This window comes from Talpa occidentalis, unplaced genomic scaffold (genome assembly GCF_014898055.3).
Source record: "Talpa occidentalis isolate TD23 unplaced genomic scaffold, MPIMG_talOcc4v2.1 talOcc4.11, whole genome shotgun sequence".
Taxonomy (NCBI): Eukaryota; Metazoa; Chordata; class Mammalia; order Eulipotyphla; family Talpidae; genus Talpa; species Talpa occidentalis.
In genome coordinates, this window is record NW_023601104.1 from 1,048,166 (window position 1) to 1,067,131 (window position 18,966).

The 18,966-nt window shown below is 42.8% G+C and overlaps 1 protein-coding gene across 2 annotated transcripts in view; it reads right to left on the reverse strand.

Annotated features, from left to right (window-relative positions):
- Nucleotides 1-15,296, reverse strand: part of SCAPER (S-phase cyclin A associated protein in the ER) — a 196,622-nt gene extending 181,326 nt beyond the window's left edge. For both annotated transcript variants that reach the window (XM_054699971.1, XM_054699972.1), the window contains exons 1-2: nucleotides 15,257-15,296; nucleotides 101-167 (exon numbers count right to left, since the gene is read on the reverse strand). In XM_054699971.1, coding sequence (XP_054555946.1) covers nucleotides 101-106 — 6 coding nt within the window. In that variant the 5' untranslated portion in view covers nucleotides 107-167; nucleotides 15,257-15,296. The remainder of the gene's footprint in view (nucleotides 1-100; nucleotides 168-15,256) is intronic.
- Between the last annotated feature and the right edge of the window lie 3,670 nt (nucleotides 15,297-18,966).

Genomic DNA, 18,966 nt, shown 5'->3' on the forward strand with positions numbered 1-18,966 from the left:
ATCTTATATGTGATAAATATTACATCCAAAAGATAACAGATGAAAGTGAGCAAGAGGGAGGCCAAAAAAAATGAGTGTTGAAAGTAGCTGAATCACTTACCATCATTCTTTAATTTCCTTCTGTGCCAAGAAGCTCATTTACCACATAAATCCATGGGGTGTGACTCCTACAATAAACACATATACGTACCATTAGTCACAAAATTGTCAGAAAATTTTATTGATACATAAAAAGATACAAATCTCATCCCCACAATTTTCTCATTACACTAAAAATTAATACAAACCACTCTTTTATACTGTCTGCTTGGATATAAGGTAGCACGTTTTAAATACTCTATGCTGAATAATACCTCAATGCTCTAGACAAAAATAAAATGGAATAAAAACATGGTTGATTACATGACTAATTCAGGATATCACAAGACTTCAAACTTTTTTTTACTACAGTTTTATAAGTACACACTCACTGTATCTTGACTTAGTTCCAAATGTTTAACTGAAACAAAAGTTACATTGTCATATTTATCCCTATTGTATAAGATACACTATTGAAATTTCTTTCTCTATTCTATTTCATTTGTAAATGCTGTTTCATTATGACCCACTAATGAATCCTAACCTAGTATAAAAGACATTATGTAACCTTTCCTTCAGAACTTCAAGAATCTTCATAAAGGGCCTCCCTGGTGGCTCAAGGGGTTAAGCACTACACTATAATGCAATACGCAGTCTCTGCAGCACGAGTTCAATCCCCAGCCAGCCAGGGAGCAATCCACATGGCGCAGCAGACCTCTCCTGACTCGCCCCTTGCTCCCCTCAGCAGTGTGCTTCTGTCAATCTGCCTATTCTGTTCCCCACTCTGTCTCTGGTGAATCCTCTCACCCCCCGCATCTCTGGCCTGTACCTCAGCTCTTGTATGCATAAATAAATCTTTAAAAAAAAAAAAAAAGAATCTTCTAAAATGAAATTTTATCAACCGTCGTTATCAATTACATAAGGCACTACATTAAAACAGACCCTACTTCTCAGAGAACCTATTTATTGTAGCCAAACTTTTACTCAAGGAAATCTAAAGCAGAGAAATTATTCAACAGATAAAACAAAAAGGGGTAAGGAAGTCACTATAAAAAATGATCTGACCATGTAAGAACAAGCACCAACTAAACCAAACCTTCTTCTGGGATAAAAATGTATGTCATCTATCCTTTGTTAAGTGAATGAGGTTCTTGTAAAATGTAGCAACTCAAAATGTGAGCACACAAAACTTGTATACAAGTATTTGTAGCAGCACTATTCATAATAGTCAGAAAGTATGAACAACCCAAGCGTCCATCAATTAATGGATAAATAAAGCGTGGCATTCATACAAAGGCACTAAGTACTGATACATACTGGACCTTGAAAAATGATGCTAAGTGAAAGAAACCTATCTACAAAAGACTACATATTGCATGATTCCATTTATAAGTAATGTCCAGAATCGGTAGATCTGTACTCAAAAAATCAGTAGTAACCTAACATTAGTGGGTTGGAGAAAAAGAGAAATGCCTGCTCATGAGTACCGGGTTTCTTCTGGAGATTATGAAACTGTTATAAAATTCACTATGGTGATGCTTATACAACCCTATGAATATACTAAAAACCATTTTCTAAATGGGTGAGTTGTATTACGTATGACTTTTATCTCCATAAAGCTGTTACAATCTTAAATGCAGAGCGCCTCTGCTGGCAGCTCTCTAATGCCTCTCCATCTAACTCACAGTAAAAGCCAAAGTCCTCACATTTGCCTACCACAACCTCCACCTTCTAACGCCCTGTGCCTTTCTGAACCACAACATGTCCACCTTTCCTCCCTGGTGTTCCTCCCACTCCAGTCACAGTGACCGCTTAGTGTTCCCTGTGTGCCAGTCACACTCCCGCCTCAGGGCTTTCCACTTGTTGGGTCCCCCACCCCAAACACTACAAATTTACCCATCTTTGCTCACATGTCATTTCCTCAGTGAAGCCTTCCCAAGCACTCTATTTAAATTTATCATGCCACCCATCACTCATCACTGGTATCCCCACCCACCCTGCTTCTCCTCCCCAGCACTTACTACCTCATATTACTCACTCACTTGGCTGTACATCTTTCCCCACAAGAACATAACCCCAAGATGTTCTTTGGTTGTGGTACTGCTATAGCCCCAGAATACAGGTCAGTGCCTGGCACTCAGTAGACATTAACCAAACACCTATTTACTAATATGAATACTAATAAAGAAATCCTACATAATAAATAAAGCCTATACCAAACAATTTTTGCTCACCATGTTCCTTTGCACTCAACCTCTACCTACTCAAAGCCTAGCAATTCTTGAAGGTAAGCTCAAAAGTTATCTTCATGGGGGTCTCCCTGGTGGCACAGCGATTGAGCGCTGGGTTGTGAAGCTGCCCACAGCCTCTGCAGCGCCGGTTCAATCCCCGGCTGCTCTCGGCCACCAGAGGAGGGTCCCACATGGTGCGCAGACCTCCCCTGCCCCAGGCAGCTGCTCCCCTCAGCAGTGTACTTCGGTCTTTCATCCTGCTCTGCTCCCCGCTCTAGCTCTGGTGAATTCTCTCGCCCTCCCGCGCTTCTGACTGTACCCAGTGCTTGTATAAATAAATAAATAAATCTTTTAAAAAAAATTTAACTTCTCAAAAAGTGGGAAAAAGTATAACATAATGGAAAGAGTACATAAAGGCTATGGAATCTTGAGAGGTAATTTAAACTCATTAAGTATCAGTATTCTCATCCATAAAAATGAATGCTAGGTATTTCTCCACAGGAAATAAAACCATATTATCTACACAAAGACCTATACATGTGTTCACAGCATCTTTATCCATAATATCCCCAAACTGGAAACAACCCAAATATCCACCAACAGAAGATATAATCAAATTGTGGTATATCCATATAATAGAATACAAAGGTGCAAATCACTGAAAGACACAACAAAATGGATATCACAGACGGTAAAAGAAGCTGGATCAAAAAAAGATTATGTGTTAATAAGTCCACTCATATGAAGTTTTAGAATGTGCAAAACTAATCTTAGGTGAGAAATACCAAGAGGACTGCTTTGCCTGGAGGGGAAGGACCAAGCATGGGCACAAAGGAATTTTCTGGGAAGATGGAAATGTTCTATATCTGGATCTCAGTAGCACTTCACAAGAACATATAAATTTATCAATACCTTTTAAAATGTCCTCTTAAATAAGTCAGTGTACTTTTAAACCTCTATAAAATTGATATAAAGGAAAGAATATATACCTTGGGGGTGGCAGGAGGTATGTGAAATGAAGGCCATCCAATCATTGGAGTTAGATGTGCAATATATCCACCAAAATCAGTAAGGCACAGTGGAAAAGCACACAACTCAATCCCATTCTGCCAATGATCAGTTACTAGTTCTATAACCTTGAACACATCATTTAATGCCTCAGAACTTCAGTTTTCTAGGCACTATATAGAGTTAAATGGTAGCATGCTAGAGCCAGTTAAAATATCTGATACAGATACCAAAATAAATTTTAATAATTCATAAAATCCAGCACATAGTAGATGTTCAGTGTTACCTGCTTTCCCCTCATTTCTATTAAATATGTCTCATATTTCAAGATCTTTCCCCAACTTAACATGCTGTCTTGCAAATGGTAGGTAAAAAATACAAGATTTTGAAGGTAGGCAAGCAGCTGGTTGGGTTGTTCATAAAGAAAAATTACACTTGCCTCTCTTTGGTCATTCCAGATCAAATATTAAAGCTATATACTCTACTGAACTGATTTCAATAAAACCTGTTCTGGTCTAGATCCCAAAAATTCGAAAGAGCGTAACTGAAGTCAGACCTGACTTCATACTCCAAGACTACCACTTAAAAATCTATGTTATCTTTGTGCAAGTCACTTAACATTGAACCTCAGGGTGCACAACTGAAAATAGGGCTAAAAATAGCTACCTTGTAGGATTTATTTTCAAAATCAAAGAAATTAAATGTGAAGCACCAAACGGCATACACCCAGCACTCAATAATTGGTATCTGAACACCTCTAGAATTCTGGACAATCTTTTCTTTGCATTTTCCAGATTTTCTGTTACATAATTGCACTGCAATTTCAGCTTGAAAAGATTCCTGTGATTTAAATTTACTTCCAAATTACAGATTAAACTCAACTTTGACTCTACAATATTCAAGTCAGAGATCATTACCTCCCAGGGCTTTTCCTCCCCGAGGAGGAAAAAAAGACTCAACGGCTGGACTGCTAACTCTTAAATCCTACCAAATACAGATTTACTCCAAATACTTACATCACTACATGGCTTGTGCACTCATACCAATTGGGAACATGACCAATCATTGGTGCTATCTCTGAACCAAAAGTCAGTGGTACTTAGGATACATGAATTTTAAGTTAAATTCAAGATAGTTCCAGGGACACTTGGGCAAACAAGTATTATAGTGACTACAACATGTATGTAGATTGTAACTAGGGGATGTATTGTCACAGTAGAGTATTAAGCATGAAAAAGCACTTCTGGAGTGCAATACACGTAAGAGTGACAGCAACATCTATGCTTCCATTACATCAGGTCAAAATCATTTCATCTGACCACGACATGCAAAAGAATAAAACTAGACCACTACCTCTTAGCATGCACAAAAAACAACTCAAAATGGATAAAAAGAACTGGACATAAGACCTGAAACCATAAAATATATAGAAGAAAATATAGGTAAAACACTACAAGACATACATCTCAGTAATATCTTTAAAGACTCATCAACTGAAGCAAAGAAAGTCAAGGAAAAGATAAACACCTGGGATTACATCAAACTGAAAAGATTCTGTACAGCAAAAGAGACATTAACCAAACAAAGAGACACCTCACTGGCTGGGAAAAAAATTTTGCAATCCATACAACTGATAAGGGACTGATCACAAAGATATACTAAGACTCACAGAACTCAACAAAAAAAAAGTAAACAATCCGTCAAAAAATGGGTAGAAGAACTTAAAGGACATTTATCCAAAGAGGAAATGCAAATGGCCAACAGGCATATGAAAAAATGTTCAACATCACTGATAATCAGGCAAATGCAAATCAAAACCACACTGAGATATCACCTTACACCAATAAGAATGGCACATATCAAAAAAACTAGCAACAACAAATGTTGGCGAGGATGCTCAGTCTACTAAAAATGGAGCTACCATATGATCCGGTAATTCCACTCCTAGGGATCTACCCTAAGGACACAAAAACAGTGATTCAAAAGAACACCTGTCCCCCTATGTTTACTGCAGCACTATTTACAGTAGGTAAAACCTGGAAACAACCCAAATGCCCCCAAATAAATGATTAGACCAAGAAGATGTGGTATATATACACAATGGAATACTATTCAGCAATCAAAAAAGATAAACTCATTCCATTCACGGCAACATGGATGGAGCCAGAAGGAATTATGCTCAGTGAAATAAGTTAGCAGGAAAAAGATAAATATCGGATGGTTTCACTTATAACAGGAATATAGGGGAACCAAATAAGACATCGGTGTAAAAAAATAATACAAAACAAAAACAGACAATTATAAATCAGAGACATCCTGCAGGGGAGGAGGAGGGAGAGGGATCAGAGGGAGGGAGAGAGGGAGGAGCATGGGAACTAGGTGATGGTGCACAGGTGCATTGGTGAAGGAAATTCTATGGGGATTACACCTGAGGGGGAAAGGAAATATTGGTTAAAAATGATGTAAAAAATAAATTTTAAAATAACCATTTCATCCTCATTTTAAAAATATGTATACAAATGCATGAAAAGATGTTGAACATCTTTAGTCACTGGAGAAATACAACTGACAACCATAACAAGATAAACTTCACATCCACTAGATGACTATAATCCAAAAGATGATAAAAATGTTGACAAGAGTGTAGGAAAACTGGAAACCTCATACACTACAGGTGGAAATATAAAATGGTAGAGTTGGTTTTATAAACAGTCTGGCTGCTCCTCAAAAAGTCAAACATAAAGTTACCACACAACCCAACAATTCCACTCCTAGCCATATACCCAAGAGAAATGAAAACATGTCCACACAAAAACACATACACAAATGTTCTTAACAGCATCATTCATCACAGCCAAAAAGTAAAACAATTCAAATGTCTACCAACTGATGAATGGATAAAACATAATAAAGCCACCAATGGAATACTACTCAGTCAAAAGAGAAATGAAATTTCTAAAGAAGTCCAAACTACCTAAACAGGAAAAGGAAAAAGAGGGAAAAGGGAATGAATATTAGAACACAGGGGATTTTTAGGCAGTGAAAGTACTCTGTATGATATACATTTGTCCAAACCCATAAAATGACATGAGCAGGAGTAATCCCTAATATAAATAGGCTGGGTGAGAATGAAGTGTCAATTAAGGATTATCAATTATAATATATGTACCACTCTGGTGGAGGATGTTGATAATGGGAGAGATTGTGCATGAGTTGGGGCAGCAAGTATGTGAGAAGTCTCGACATCTTCCTCTCAATAAAAAACTAAAGTCTATTAATCCCCTGCTCATGGATTGGAAGAAATAACATTAAAATGGCCATCCTACCAAAAGCAATTTACAGATTCGAAACTAGTCCAATAAAAATCTCAATGACATTCTTCAAAAAATAGAATAGTGATGAAATTCATATGGAGTCACAAAAAAAAAACCTCAAATAGCCTAAGCTCTCCTGACTAAATCAAAGGAGAATGGTGGCATCACACACCCAGACTTCAAACTACACTACAAAATCATAATAATTAAAACAGTGTGGTACTAGGAAAAAAAAAAAAAACAGACACACAGACCAGTGGAACCAAACAGAAAGCCCAGAAATAAAGCCACACCTACATGGACAACTAACTTTCCACAGAGGAGCAAAGAATTTGCAATGGAACAAGGAAAGTGTGTTCAATAAATGGTGGTGGGAAAACTGGAAACCACCATGAACAAAAGAATGAAACTAGACCACCACCTCTCACCATGCACAAAAATCAACTCAAAATGGATAAAAGAACTGGACATAAGACCTGAAACCATAAAATATGTAGAAGAAAATACAGGTAAAACACTACAAGACATACATCTCAGTAACATCTTTAAAGAGACATCCCCCAAAGCAAAGAAAGTCAAGGAAAAAATAAACAACTGGGACTACATCAAATTATAAAGGTTCTGTACAGCAAAAGAGACATTAAGTAAAACAAAGAGACACCCTACTGATTGGGAAAAAAATTTGCACTCCATATGACTGATAAGAGCCTGATCACAGGGCCTCCCCTGGTGGCACAGCGGTTGAGCGCTGGGCTGCGAAGCTGCCCGCAGCCTCTGCAGTGCCGGTTAGATACCCGGCCACGGGCCAGGGTCCCACATGGTGCGCAGACCTCTCCTGCCGCACCCGCTGCTCCCCTCAGCAGTGTTTTCAGTCCTTCTGCCTGTTCTGTTCCCCACTCTGGCTCTGGTGAATTCTCTCACCCTCCCATGCTTCTGACTGTACCCAGTGCTTGTATAAATAGATAAATAAATCTTTTTAAAAAAAAAAAAAGAGCCTGATCATGAAGATACACAAAGAACTCACAGGACTCAACAAAAACAAAGTAATCAAGACAGTCAAAAAAATAGTCAAAAGCACTTAAAAGACATTTCTTCAAAGAGAAAATACATATGGTCAACAGGTATATGAAAAAATGCTCAACATTCCTCATAACCAGGGAAATACAAATTAAAACAATGAGATACCACTTTACACCAGTAAGAATGGTATCATTAAAAAAACAAGCAACAACAAAAATTGGTGAGGATGTGGTGAAAAAGGAATTCTCCTGCACTGCTGGTGGGAGTGCAAACTGGTCCAACCACTGTGGAGAGCTGTGTGGAGGTTCTTCAGTCTACTAAAAATGGAGTTACCATATGACTCAGCAATTCCATTCTTAGGGATCTACCCAAAGAACACAAAAACAAGAGCATAAGGGACTATGGTGATGGTACATGGGTGAACTGGTGGTGGGAATTCCATGAGGACTAGACCCAAGATGATAAAGCATACATTGTATAAAATGAAGAATGATATAAAAAATATATAAAATACTAAAAATAAATCAAAGGACACAGAAACAATAATTCAAAAGAATACCTGCACCCCTATGCTTACTGCAGCACTATTTATAATAGGTAAGACTTGGAACCAATCCAAATGCCCAAAAATAGACAAGAAGATCAAGAAGATGTAGTATATATACACAATGGAGTACTATACAACAATCAAAAAAGATAAACTCATGCCATTTGCAGCAACATGGATGGAGCTAGAAGGGATCATGCTCAGTGAAATAAGCCAGAAGGAAAAAGAAAATTACTGGATGATTTCACTTACAGGAGGAATACAGGGGACCCAAATAAGGGTTCAGGGAAAAAAATAAAAATAAAAAACAGACAATTATAAATCAGAGACATACTGCAGAGCAGGGGTAGAGAGAGGGATCAAAATGAGGGTGGGAAGAGCACAAGGGACTATGGTGATGGTGCACAGGTGAATTGGTGGTGAAATTCTATGGGGACTATGCCTGAGAAAAGAAAGCAAACATTGTAAAAAAATAAATAAATAAAAAGAACAATGACGTAAAATATATTTTTTAAAAATTAAGTCTATTAAAAAAGAAAGAGATGAAGTGCTGACACATGCTACAACATGGAGGAACCTTGAAAGCATTACACTACATGTAAAAAACAAAAACAAAGACCCACATTGCATGATTCCATTAATGTGAAATGTCCAGAGTAGGCAAATCCATAGAGAAAGTGGATTGGAGGTTATCGGGATCTCAAACAGAAGGCAATGTGAGGAAGAAGAAAGGGCTGCCAGGCACAGAGTAACTGCTAATGGTTATAGGATTTCATACTGGAATACTGAAAATAATCTAAAACTGACTGTGATGAAGGCTGCACAATTCTGTAATGTATTAAAAACCACTGAAGAGTACACTTTAATAGTTAAATTTAATGTATATGAAATATATCTCATAAAAACTATAGGGGAAAAGAACACCTAATTCCTGATCCAGAATTTCCAAAATTTAGTTACAACTTTAATACCTGCCATAACTACCGCCTATACTGTTACTTATTTTCTTTAAATAGACCTACAGGCGTGCATTGCTTAATGATGGAGACATGGTCTGACAACACATCATTAGGTAATTTCATAGTTGTGTGAACGTCATAAAGTATATTTACACAAACCTAGATGACAGCACCTCCTACATACCAAGGTAATATGATACACAGCCTATGGTTTCTAGGTTAGAAATACATACAGCATGTAAATGTAGTATCTTGTATCTAGACATAAAAAAAAGATAGAGTAAAAGTACAGTGAAACAATAAAATGATACACCTGTACACTTACCAAGGAATAGAGCTTGCAGTACAGAAAGTTGCTCTGGGTGAGTCAGAAAGTGAATGGCAAGTGAATGTGAAGGCCTAGAACATTAGTGCATACTACCCCAGACTTTAAAAACATCGTATACATAGGCTACACTACGTTCATCAAAAATATTTTTCTTTCTGCAATAATAATCTTAGCTTACTATAACTTCATACTTAGTTTTTTCAACTTTTTATAACCTTTTAATTTTTTGTAATAACATTAGCTTAGACTAATCACACCGTACAGTTGTAGAAAATATTTTCTTTCTTTATATCCTTATTCTATAAGCCATTTTCTACTTATTTTTTTTTGTTTTGTTTTTACTATTTAAACATTCTTTTGTTAGGCCTCTCTGGTGACGCAAGGGGTTAAGATGCAACCTATGAAGCTATCTCAGCCACTGCAGCACTGAGTTGATCCCTACCCACGTGGCGCAGCAGACCTCTCCTGCCGCGCCCGCTGCTCCCTTCAGCAGTGTATTTCGTCAGTCTGCCTGTTCTGTTCCCCACTCTGTCTCTGGTGAATCCTCTCACTCCCCTACACCGCTGGCCTGTGCCCCAGTTCTTGTATGCATAAATAAATCTTAAAAAAAAAATTTGAAAACCAATCTTTTAAGACATAACCACACATTAGCCTAGAGATACACAGGGTGAGATCAGTGGTATCACTGTCCTCCACCTCCACACCATGTCACACTGGAAGGTGCTCAGGGGTAATAACTGGCATGGCTCTGTTCATCTCCTATGACAACATTTATGATAAATATCCTAAAGGATATCTGGCCTGAGGTTGTTCTTGAAGAGGGGTCACTCCTCCTTTGAAAATTATTTCCGGTGGTCTGCTTGTTTTCTTTCTTTCTTCCTTTTTTTTTTTTGGCACATATTTGCTTGTAAGCAGATGAAGCACCATAAATATTCCTCTCTATTCATGAAAACCTTTTACTATTGGGGGGGGCCTCCCCTGGTGGCGCAGTGGTTGAGCGCTGGGCTGCGAAGCTGCCCGCAGCCTCTGCACTGCCGGTTCAATCCCCGGCTGCCAGGTGAGGGTCCCACATGGCGCGCAGACCTCTCCTGCCACGCCTCAGCAGTGTATTTCGTCAGTCTGCCTGTTCTGTTCCCGGCTCTGGCTCTGGTGAATTCTCTCACCCTCCCACGCTTCTGACTATACCCAGTGCTTGTACAAATAAATCTTTTTAAAAAATAAAATAAAAGGTATATTCTCCAAACAGTACTGTTTGGCTCACACAGCAACTCAGGAGGGCATCTTAAAAAATGACCTGGCTCACTGATGACTTATTATTCCTGTAACACATAGGCATTGAATGCTTACTGATATGTTTGAAGGCCTTGACTCCCTCCACGCCAGATCAAAAAGGCTTTTAATTAGTAACCTGCAACAATGCTCCCAAGCAAGACTGTTATCCTGTCCTTAAAAGTCTTGATTTCTGGCATAATTTGGCCTCCTTTTGGATAAAAGTCCTTTCAGGCATCTGTTTCCAGATAAGGAAGTTTCATTCACATGGAATATGTGCTCTGGCAAGTAATTTTCCTCCACAGTCAACTTACCTAGAGTTTCTAACTATGTTTCAGTTGCCTTTACCTCAGCACTCACTTTCACATTATGTAGTGAGTAACGATTCTTGAACCACCTGCAACACCCCAAGCCAGCAGTAAAGTCAACACCACGTGTGTTCAGCCTTCATTCAATAACCAAACAAACCATCTGCTTTGTTTGTGATCATTATGGTGCTGAGAGTGTTATGCTGCTGTGTCTGGCCTTCCACGGAGGTGACTAGGAGTTTCTCCATATCTGATATTTCATTCAATAACCAAACAAACCATCTGCTTTGCTTGTGATCATTATGGTGCTGAGAGTGTTATGCTGCTGTGTCTGGCCTTCCACGGAGGTGACTAGGAGTTTCTCCATATCTGATATAAGCCCGTCTCAAATTCATGCTAATCTCGTCGCTTTCAATGAAGCAGATCCTTGAAGGGCTTCCATCACTTTGTTCTGGTTCCTCAAGATCGTAGCTATGATGAGATGGGACATGCCTGACTGGCAAGCAATAACATCACTGATTTTCCATTCTCACAGTCCTTAATCACTTTTAATTTCATTTCCAGGTCAATCACTCAGCATGGCCTCTCACTGGCAACAACAGTTGATTTTGTATGCCTAAAGCCATTATGAACAAGATCACATAAGATTAAATCCAAGCACAAGGGAAAATGACACTATCAAGAGACATGGTTAGCATGAGATGTCTGAGACTATGTCAGTATAAAACACTACAACATTCCAACATCACCCAACGATAGGAGTTTTAGGGTCACCGTTGTATATGTGGTATGTCATTAGCAAAAATGCCATTATGCAAAGCATGGCTATATTTTTTCTCAAATGTTAAAAGATTTATAATGCTATCATAAATGAAAATCAATTAATACAAAAAATGGATATGGCAAAATATTGGCAGTACTACTCAAATACATTAAATCTGAGAAACTCTGGGCTATAGTAAAAAAATTAAAAAAAAAAAAGTCACAGAAAATGGACCACAAAACAAGTGGGTAAACCGGGAATGAACACTAGGATTAACTGAGTCCAACATTTCTCAACATGCTGCTGCCTGTGATGAACTAAAGTCTACCTGTCTTATCCCACTATGCCATCCCAGAATGTCTGTGGAGATAGTTTATAGTTCTAGAAATGGAAATGTGAAGACTGGCTCAAGTGCCAGGACAGGCCTGCCTCTCTTTTCTTTACCTAAATTTGAGTTCACAGATTCTGAAAAAGAAAGTAGGGCAGACCCAAAATAGTAAGAAGCCTGCCTGTCGCAGCACTGTAAAAAACAGAGCCCCAACTAGCAGAAGGCAGCCCAATACATCCATGCATTGTTCTCGTACTTACAAGCAGAAAATTGGGGTTTGCAATCACAACTCAAAAATTCACCTGTGTTTTTGCCTTTTCTGAAATGTAAGAAAATCTGAGTACTTGCCTTTCTGAATCTGGTCATTAAACAAAGCTGTTATGAGAATACTCAAAAAACTATTAGTACTGGGGCCTCCCCTGGTGGCGCAGCGGTTGAGCACTGGGCTGCGAAGCTGCCCCCAGCCTCTGCAGCGCCGGTTCAATCCCCAGCCTCTGCAGCGCCAGTTCAATCCCCGGCTGCCATCCGGCCATTGGAGGAGGGTCCGGAGGAGCGCAAACCTCTCCTGCCAGCCGCTGCTCCCCTCAGCAATGTACCTCGGTCCTTCTGCCTGCTCTGCTCCCTGCTCTGGCTCTGGTGAATTCTCTCACCCTCCCGTGCTTCTGACTGTACCCAGTGCTTGTATAAATAAATAAATAAATCTTTAAAAAAAAAAAAAAAAAACTACCAGTACTTTTTTCACATCTTTGCTAAGTGGAAACTAAAGTGAATTGCGGTAAAATATGAGTTTTGTGTTTTTTTTTTTCAGCATACAGACATTTTATAACTCCAAGTTGTTTAATGAGGTTTTCAATTCTGATCACACCTAAATATACTGTCATGAATACATCAACCAAGAGGCATTTATTTTCTCATGAATTAGACATGCTCATTGAAAATACCAAACTACTTCTCTCTTTTCCAATACTATATGAAAAGTAGGTCTTATACATACTGAAATCTTTACATATGAAATAGGATGTCTGAAATTTGCTTCAAAACAATGGGGGCAGGAGAATATTATAGGACGAGATTGTCCATGCATAGATAATTGCTGAAACAGAGACTGGTTCAAAGCAAATTCATTTTATTATTCTATTTCGCATATGATTTCAAAATCACCTGTAATGAACTTACCACTTTAAGAAGTTATTAAAAAGTATTAACTATTTTAGCAATTTCATGACTCTTTAGTATGTCATGTCACAAAATAAAAAGGTATTTCCGTAAGTCACTTCCTTCTTATCTTTCAGATTGGCTCCACCAGTAGACTGTAGATCTTTCAGCTGTTTATGTTCTATAAGACCTGCTGCAAAAGCCCAACACATTTCTAAAAAGGTTACCATTCCAGCAAAAAACTAGAAACAGATTTTAATTAGAGATTTTAATTTCTGTTATACAAATCACTTGTAGTTTCCACTCCTACAATTTCAGAAATTCCAACTTCACAAGGTATCAGACTATACCAACAGAAGTCTGCTTATGTATGAACACCATCATCACTGGCTAAGTGTGATTCCCAAAGAAGTTTTGTTCCTCTTTTAAAACTAGGCTGTGGTTGGGTATGAAGGTGAAAGACAGAATCTTAACCCCTTCATCTTATTTATCTTTAAAACATTCCTGTAAAATGATTGAATGAAAGTCCTAATAGAATCAGTATGAAATCAACCTTAATACCCATGAAGCCTTTGGAACCCAGAATCCAGATTATTTATAAATACATGTATATTTATAATGTATGCCTCCATGCATAATTTGCCAGGTCGATCAACGTATACCATCAGGTGGCTAAACTACCGAGCATTTTTTAAATGCAACTCAAGGGAGTGGCAGAAAAAAGGGAGTAAGCCATTTGTTGAGAGCCTACTATAAGCCAGGAGCAGTTCTCAATGATTTACAGAGATCTCTTTGATAACGCTATCAGCAAGTTCCTGAGTGGATAACAACATCTGTAGTTCACAAATGTGGAAATCCAGACTCAGAAAAATTAATATGCCAAAGGACAAGGGGCAGTGTTGGGATTCAAATCAGATCAGTCTGCCTCCAAAGACGTGCTCTCACACTTCCTCACACTGATAACTTTCAAATCATATTAAAAACAGAACCTTTGATTAAAACATTAATTCCTGAGAAGACATTATTCAGGTCATTTCTATTCATCAACCTGCACCCAACTCATTTTGAGGAAAAGCCAGTCATGGGGTTTTGAAAAATACCAGGGCCAGAGCACCCACAGAAACCCGAGTGGAAGGGGCCCAGACTGTCCCCCTGAACTCTGAGGGCTGTTCCGGGTGGGCCCCGCTCGCGGGTGGCCTTGGGCGTGCGGTCGCCCCTTTGCGCCTCCATGTCCCGGTTCACAAAAGGGCTTCACGCCTGGTCCATCTTTCTGCTCCGACGCGTTCCGAGCACTGGGCCGCGGCTGTCGCGAGGGCGTGGGAGAAGCGTCCGCGGGTGAGGCACCCTCGAGGGGTTCCCCCCCACCCCCGGCCGGGGGACGGCCGCAGGGGGCCGCCGCTTCCCCGGGAAACAGCCAGGCACGGGTTGGGGGGCGCAGTCCCCAGCAGCCCCCGAGGCCACTCCTGGGGGCCCCTCAGCAGCGGCCCCGACGGCGGCAGGTGCGGGCGAGGCCCGCGCCCCGCGGCTCCCCGTCCGGCCCCCGCGGTTGGGGCGGGGTGGGCCGGGCCGGGCCGCGCGGCCGCTCAGGTGTGGGCCCGGGCCGGACCCTGCCCGAGGCCGCGGCCGGCGTCCCAGGGGGCAGTGGGGGGCTCGGGGCGCGGCGGGCTCAGGGGGCGCGGCACCTGTCGGGCAGGCCGGGGCGCCTCTCCCGCGCCCCGCGCGCCGGGACGTTCCAGAAGCGCGACGCGCGCCGGCCCGGCCCGGCCAGGGGGTGCCGGGGTCCCACCGCCCGGGCACCCAGCTCCGCCCGGCCCCGGGACCCTCCCCGCCGCGCCCCGGCCTCGGTCCGCCCGCCGGGCCGCGCAGCGGCTCCCCCGCCGCCATCTTGCCCGGCCCCGCCACGCCTCCGCCCGGGCCGGGGGCCGCGGACGCGCCGCGCGACACTCACCGGCTCCGGCGCGGCCGGGCGGCTCCGGCGTCCCCGGGAAGGGGCGGGCGGGCCACGTGACCCGGGCGCTCGGCGCCGCGTCCGCCGCGCAGGCGCAGCCCGTCGGGGGGGGCGGTGTCGGTGGGAAGCCGGGCGGTGGCGGGGGCGGAGTCGGGGGGGCAGGGGCCGCGGGGGGCGGGGTCGGGGGCGGGGTGAAGGCGGGGAAGCCGGGGAAAGCCGGGGGGAAGCCGGGCGGGGGGGGAGGGAAGCCGGGGGGGGGTGGGGAGGAAGCCGGGGGGAAGCCGGGGGGCGGCGGGGGGCCCAGTGCTCCCCCTCCGTCCGGGGGCAACGTCCGGGAGCCCAGCGCCTCCAAGGCCTCAGGGCTCGCTGCCCCCCGGGGTCCGGCGCCTGCTTGGGGGGCCCCATCACCGCCGCCAGGCCGCAGATTGAGGTCCACCCCCCAAATCTGAACCCCGTCAGCTCTGCGAGGAAGCGCGCAGGGCTCGGCCGGGCAGCTCGCCCTCCGACCGAAAGCCTCTGCGCCCCGCTTCTGGGCCGCCCTTTGAGGGCGCCAAATGCCAACACTTGACAACGGCGTTTTCTCTGCTTCAAATACTCAGGAGTTCAGGGGAGTGTCCAGCGCGGCTCCGAGGGAAGTGACTCAGCGCGGGCCACAATCACCGGGTGACTGCCCCCCACTCCTCTCCGCCCAGCTCGGAAACTCAGTGGTACCCCCAAAAAGCGGGAGGCGTGGTCTCCAGTGCCCTTTTCCTCGCTGCTGGACTCCAAGCTCTGTGAGGCCAGGATTTATTGGCTGTATCCTGGCTCGTTCCCCATCTTACCTGTTTTGAAAACCTTTTCACTCAATAATTTTATTGAGCACCCACCATCGTCAGATGCTCTTCCAGATGTTTCAAATTTATAACAAATTAGATTTTTTTTTTTAATCCCAGCATTCCTGGAGCAGTGTGAGAGACAAAGCAACAAGTAAATAAAATAAGTTACACGGTAATAAAGAGGCGGTAAACACCAGAGTAAACAACAGGGTAAAGCCCATGGAACTGAACTGCAATCTCATGGCAGGTGCTCAGGGCTCGTTCCTCTAGGGGTTGGCCCAGCTTTCCTGTCCCCCTCATTCCCACACACATTTACACACTCCAGTCTCGCCCGTGAAATCCACCAAACTCCATTTCAACGCCCATGTTCCTTCTCCTCTCTTCAGACCTCCCCTTCACAGCTACATTGCTCCAATTACAGAGACAAGGATGTTCCTAGTTCCTCAGCTAAGACTGAGGTCTGGATTTACTGCGCTCAGGCTTCTGTCTCACCAGCCCATGGAAGCCATTCTTCCCACAGTTACTAGGGCTCTCCCTGCTGCCTGTGCTGTGGACACTATCACCATGACCTAACTTAATTTCTCTGTATCAGTCGACACGCTTTCCTCCTGCACATCCAGGATGTTTCCTTGTCTTTCTACTCTGTTGATCTCACCTCCCTGTCTAACAAAGCTGTCCATCTCTTTTGAAGTCTTACGTTATTTCTCCCATCCCTTAAGTGTTGATACCCTGAGGGGTAAAGCACACACCCTTCTTTTACACAGGACACGCTCCCTTTTGTTGATTGCTTCATTTTCTGTAATTTTAGTTGGCACCTTTGTGCTGTAGATTTCCTAGTGTATATCTCCAGCCAAGAGTTCTACTCCTGAGCTCTAGATCCAGCGGTTAATTGTCCCTTCACCTCCACTTGAACGTCTCAAAATCAACAGGACAAAAATAAAAACCACTCATTATCTTTCTTATATACATATAAAACAGCTTTATTGATACAAATCACCCATTTTAAGTATATAGTTCGATGGTTTTTAGTACACGTACAAGAGTGCAACTATCCTACCGATATTTACATCACCCCAAAAGAAGACTGCACTCATTTACAGTCACCATTTCTTCTCCGTTCCTTCAGTCAAACCACTAATCTACTCTCTTTCTATAGATTGTCTATTCTGGACATTTCATGAAAAGGGAACCATACAGTTCTACAGATTGTAAGAGGAGCATTGAAGAGCAATATCTGAACCAGAGGGTGGTGCTCATAGCTACCTGGATGGTAGAGGTGGCGCTTTTCAGACTCCACCCACTAAGCAGAGGTTGATAGGGGAAGGGGTCAGAGTTGGGGCTTTTGGCAATTAAGCCACTGGGGGTTGGCAGTTAGAATGACTGGCGCTTTAGCAATTGTACTTTTGGACTTCAGCACTTATTTGCTGGTGAGGAGGAGAGCTGGGAAGAAGCCACCAATTTGGCACATGTGGCTTCTACTTGCACCTTGGTCGCGGCTCAGTGGACACTCTCTGGGGTAGGACAGATAGCATCTGTTTGATGCCAGTCTATATACCTATACATTCTCCACTCCCTTTTCTCACTCCCTGTGTAAATAAATCCCGTTATTATTATGTGTCTTCTTGTGTCTTCTTTGGGGTCCTGTCCCACATTCTCAAATGGGCAGGTAAGGACTCACCAACTGGATCAACCTCATTACCCCCGCTTCGTCCTGTTTCAACTTGGCACCTGACACGGGGCCAGATACCCATGGTTAGCCAGCCCATACTTGCATTGGTCACCATAAGCCATTACAATTACTGGATGTGATGTAGATTTTTCTGTTCTAATGTAGTAGTTGGTTTTCAGTAAAGTTTTTTCATATGTGTGTTTTGAGTTCAGTGAGTGTCTTTAGTTCTGGCAGCACCCGCTCTGCTCGCCTCCTCTCCGTGTTGTTCCCTTTCCTCCCCCTCCTTCCACTCTACTTCTTCTTGTCTAAGTTTTGGTTTGAGAACTCTGATAAGGTCTGGTGTACGGAAGGTAGTTTTTGTTTTATAAGAGATTCTGTGGGCACATTGTGTGGCTCGTTTTCAGCCTCTGACATAAAACTTGTACCTCCGGAAGTCCACTTTGATAAGCACTTTACACAATATCATTTTTGGTTCAAGAGGCATTGAGCCTTCTACTGCAGTCAAAAAGTGAACTTGGACAAGTTCTGGTGGACTGAGAAAGCTCAGTTGGAGGAATTTCATACTTTCATGTCCCTCTATAAATTATGTTTAGAAAAGGCAGGGGCCTTGGGCCTCCCTGGTGGCACAGGTGGTTGAGTGCAGCGCTGTGAAGCTATCCACAGCCTCTGCAGCACCAGTTTGATCCTGGCCAGCAAGGGAGATACCCACATGGTGCAGCAGACCTCTCCTGACTCGCCCGCTGCTCCCCTCAGCAGTGTATTTTGTCAGTCTGCCTGTTCTGTTCCCCACTCTATCTCTGGAGAATCCTCTCACCCTCCCGCACATCTGGCCTATACCCCAGTTCTTGTATAAATAAATAAATCTTTAAAAAAAAGAAAAAAAGACAGGGGCCTATTTGATGGCACAAAGAAGCAGGTAGCAGCCTTCCCCTCACCCTGACAGCTATACGAAGGAGGGGCAGGAAGAGGAGAGCCATCACTTACTGGCAATGTTGAACCATCAATAGAGAATCCTTTCAAGAGGCAATGCCCCTCCTGCAGATGCTGCAGATACTCCACAGGCCTCAAACCCCACCCCTAGGACAGGATGAAGATCACTCCTCCTCATACCAAATGTGGCAACCAGCTTGGCCAAAGGAGCTGCCCCAGGGTAGGGCAGTTTTCTCTTCACCAACTCCCAATGGGTGGATTGAATGAACTGGAGCTACTTGCTAAATACTATTGGT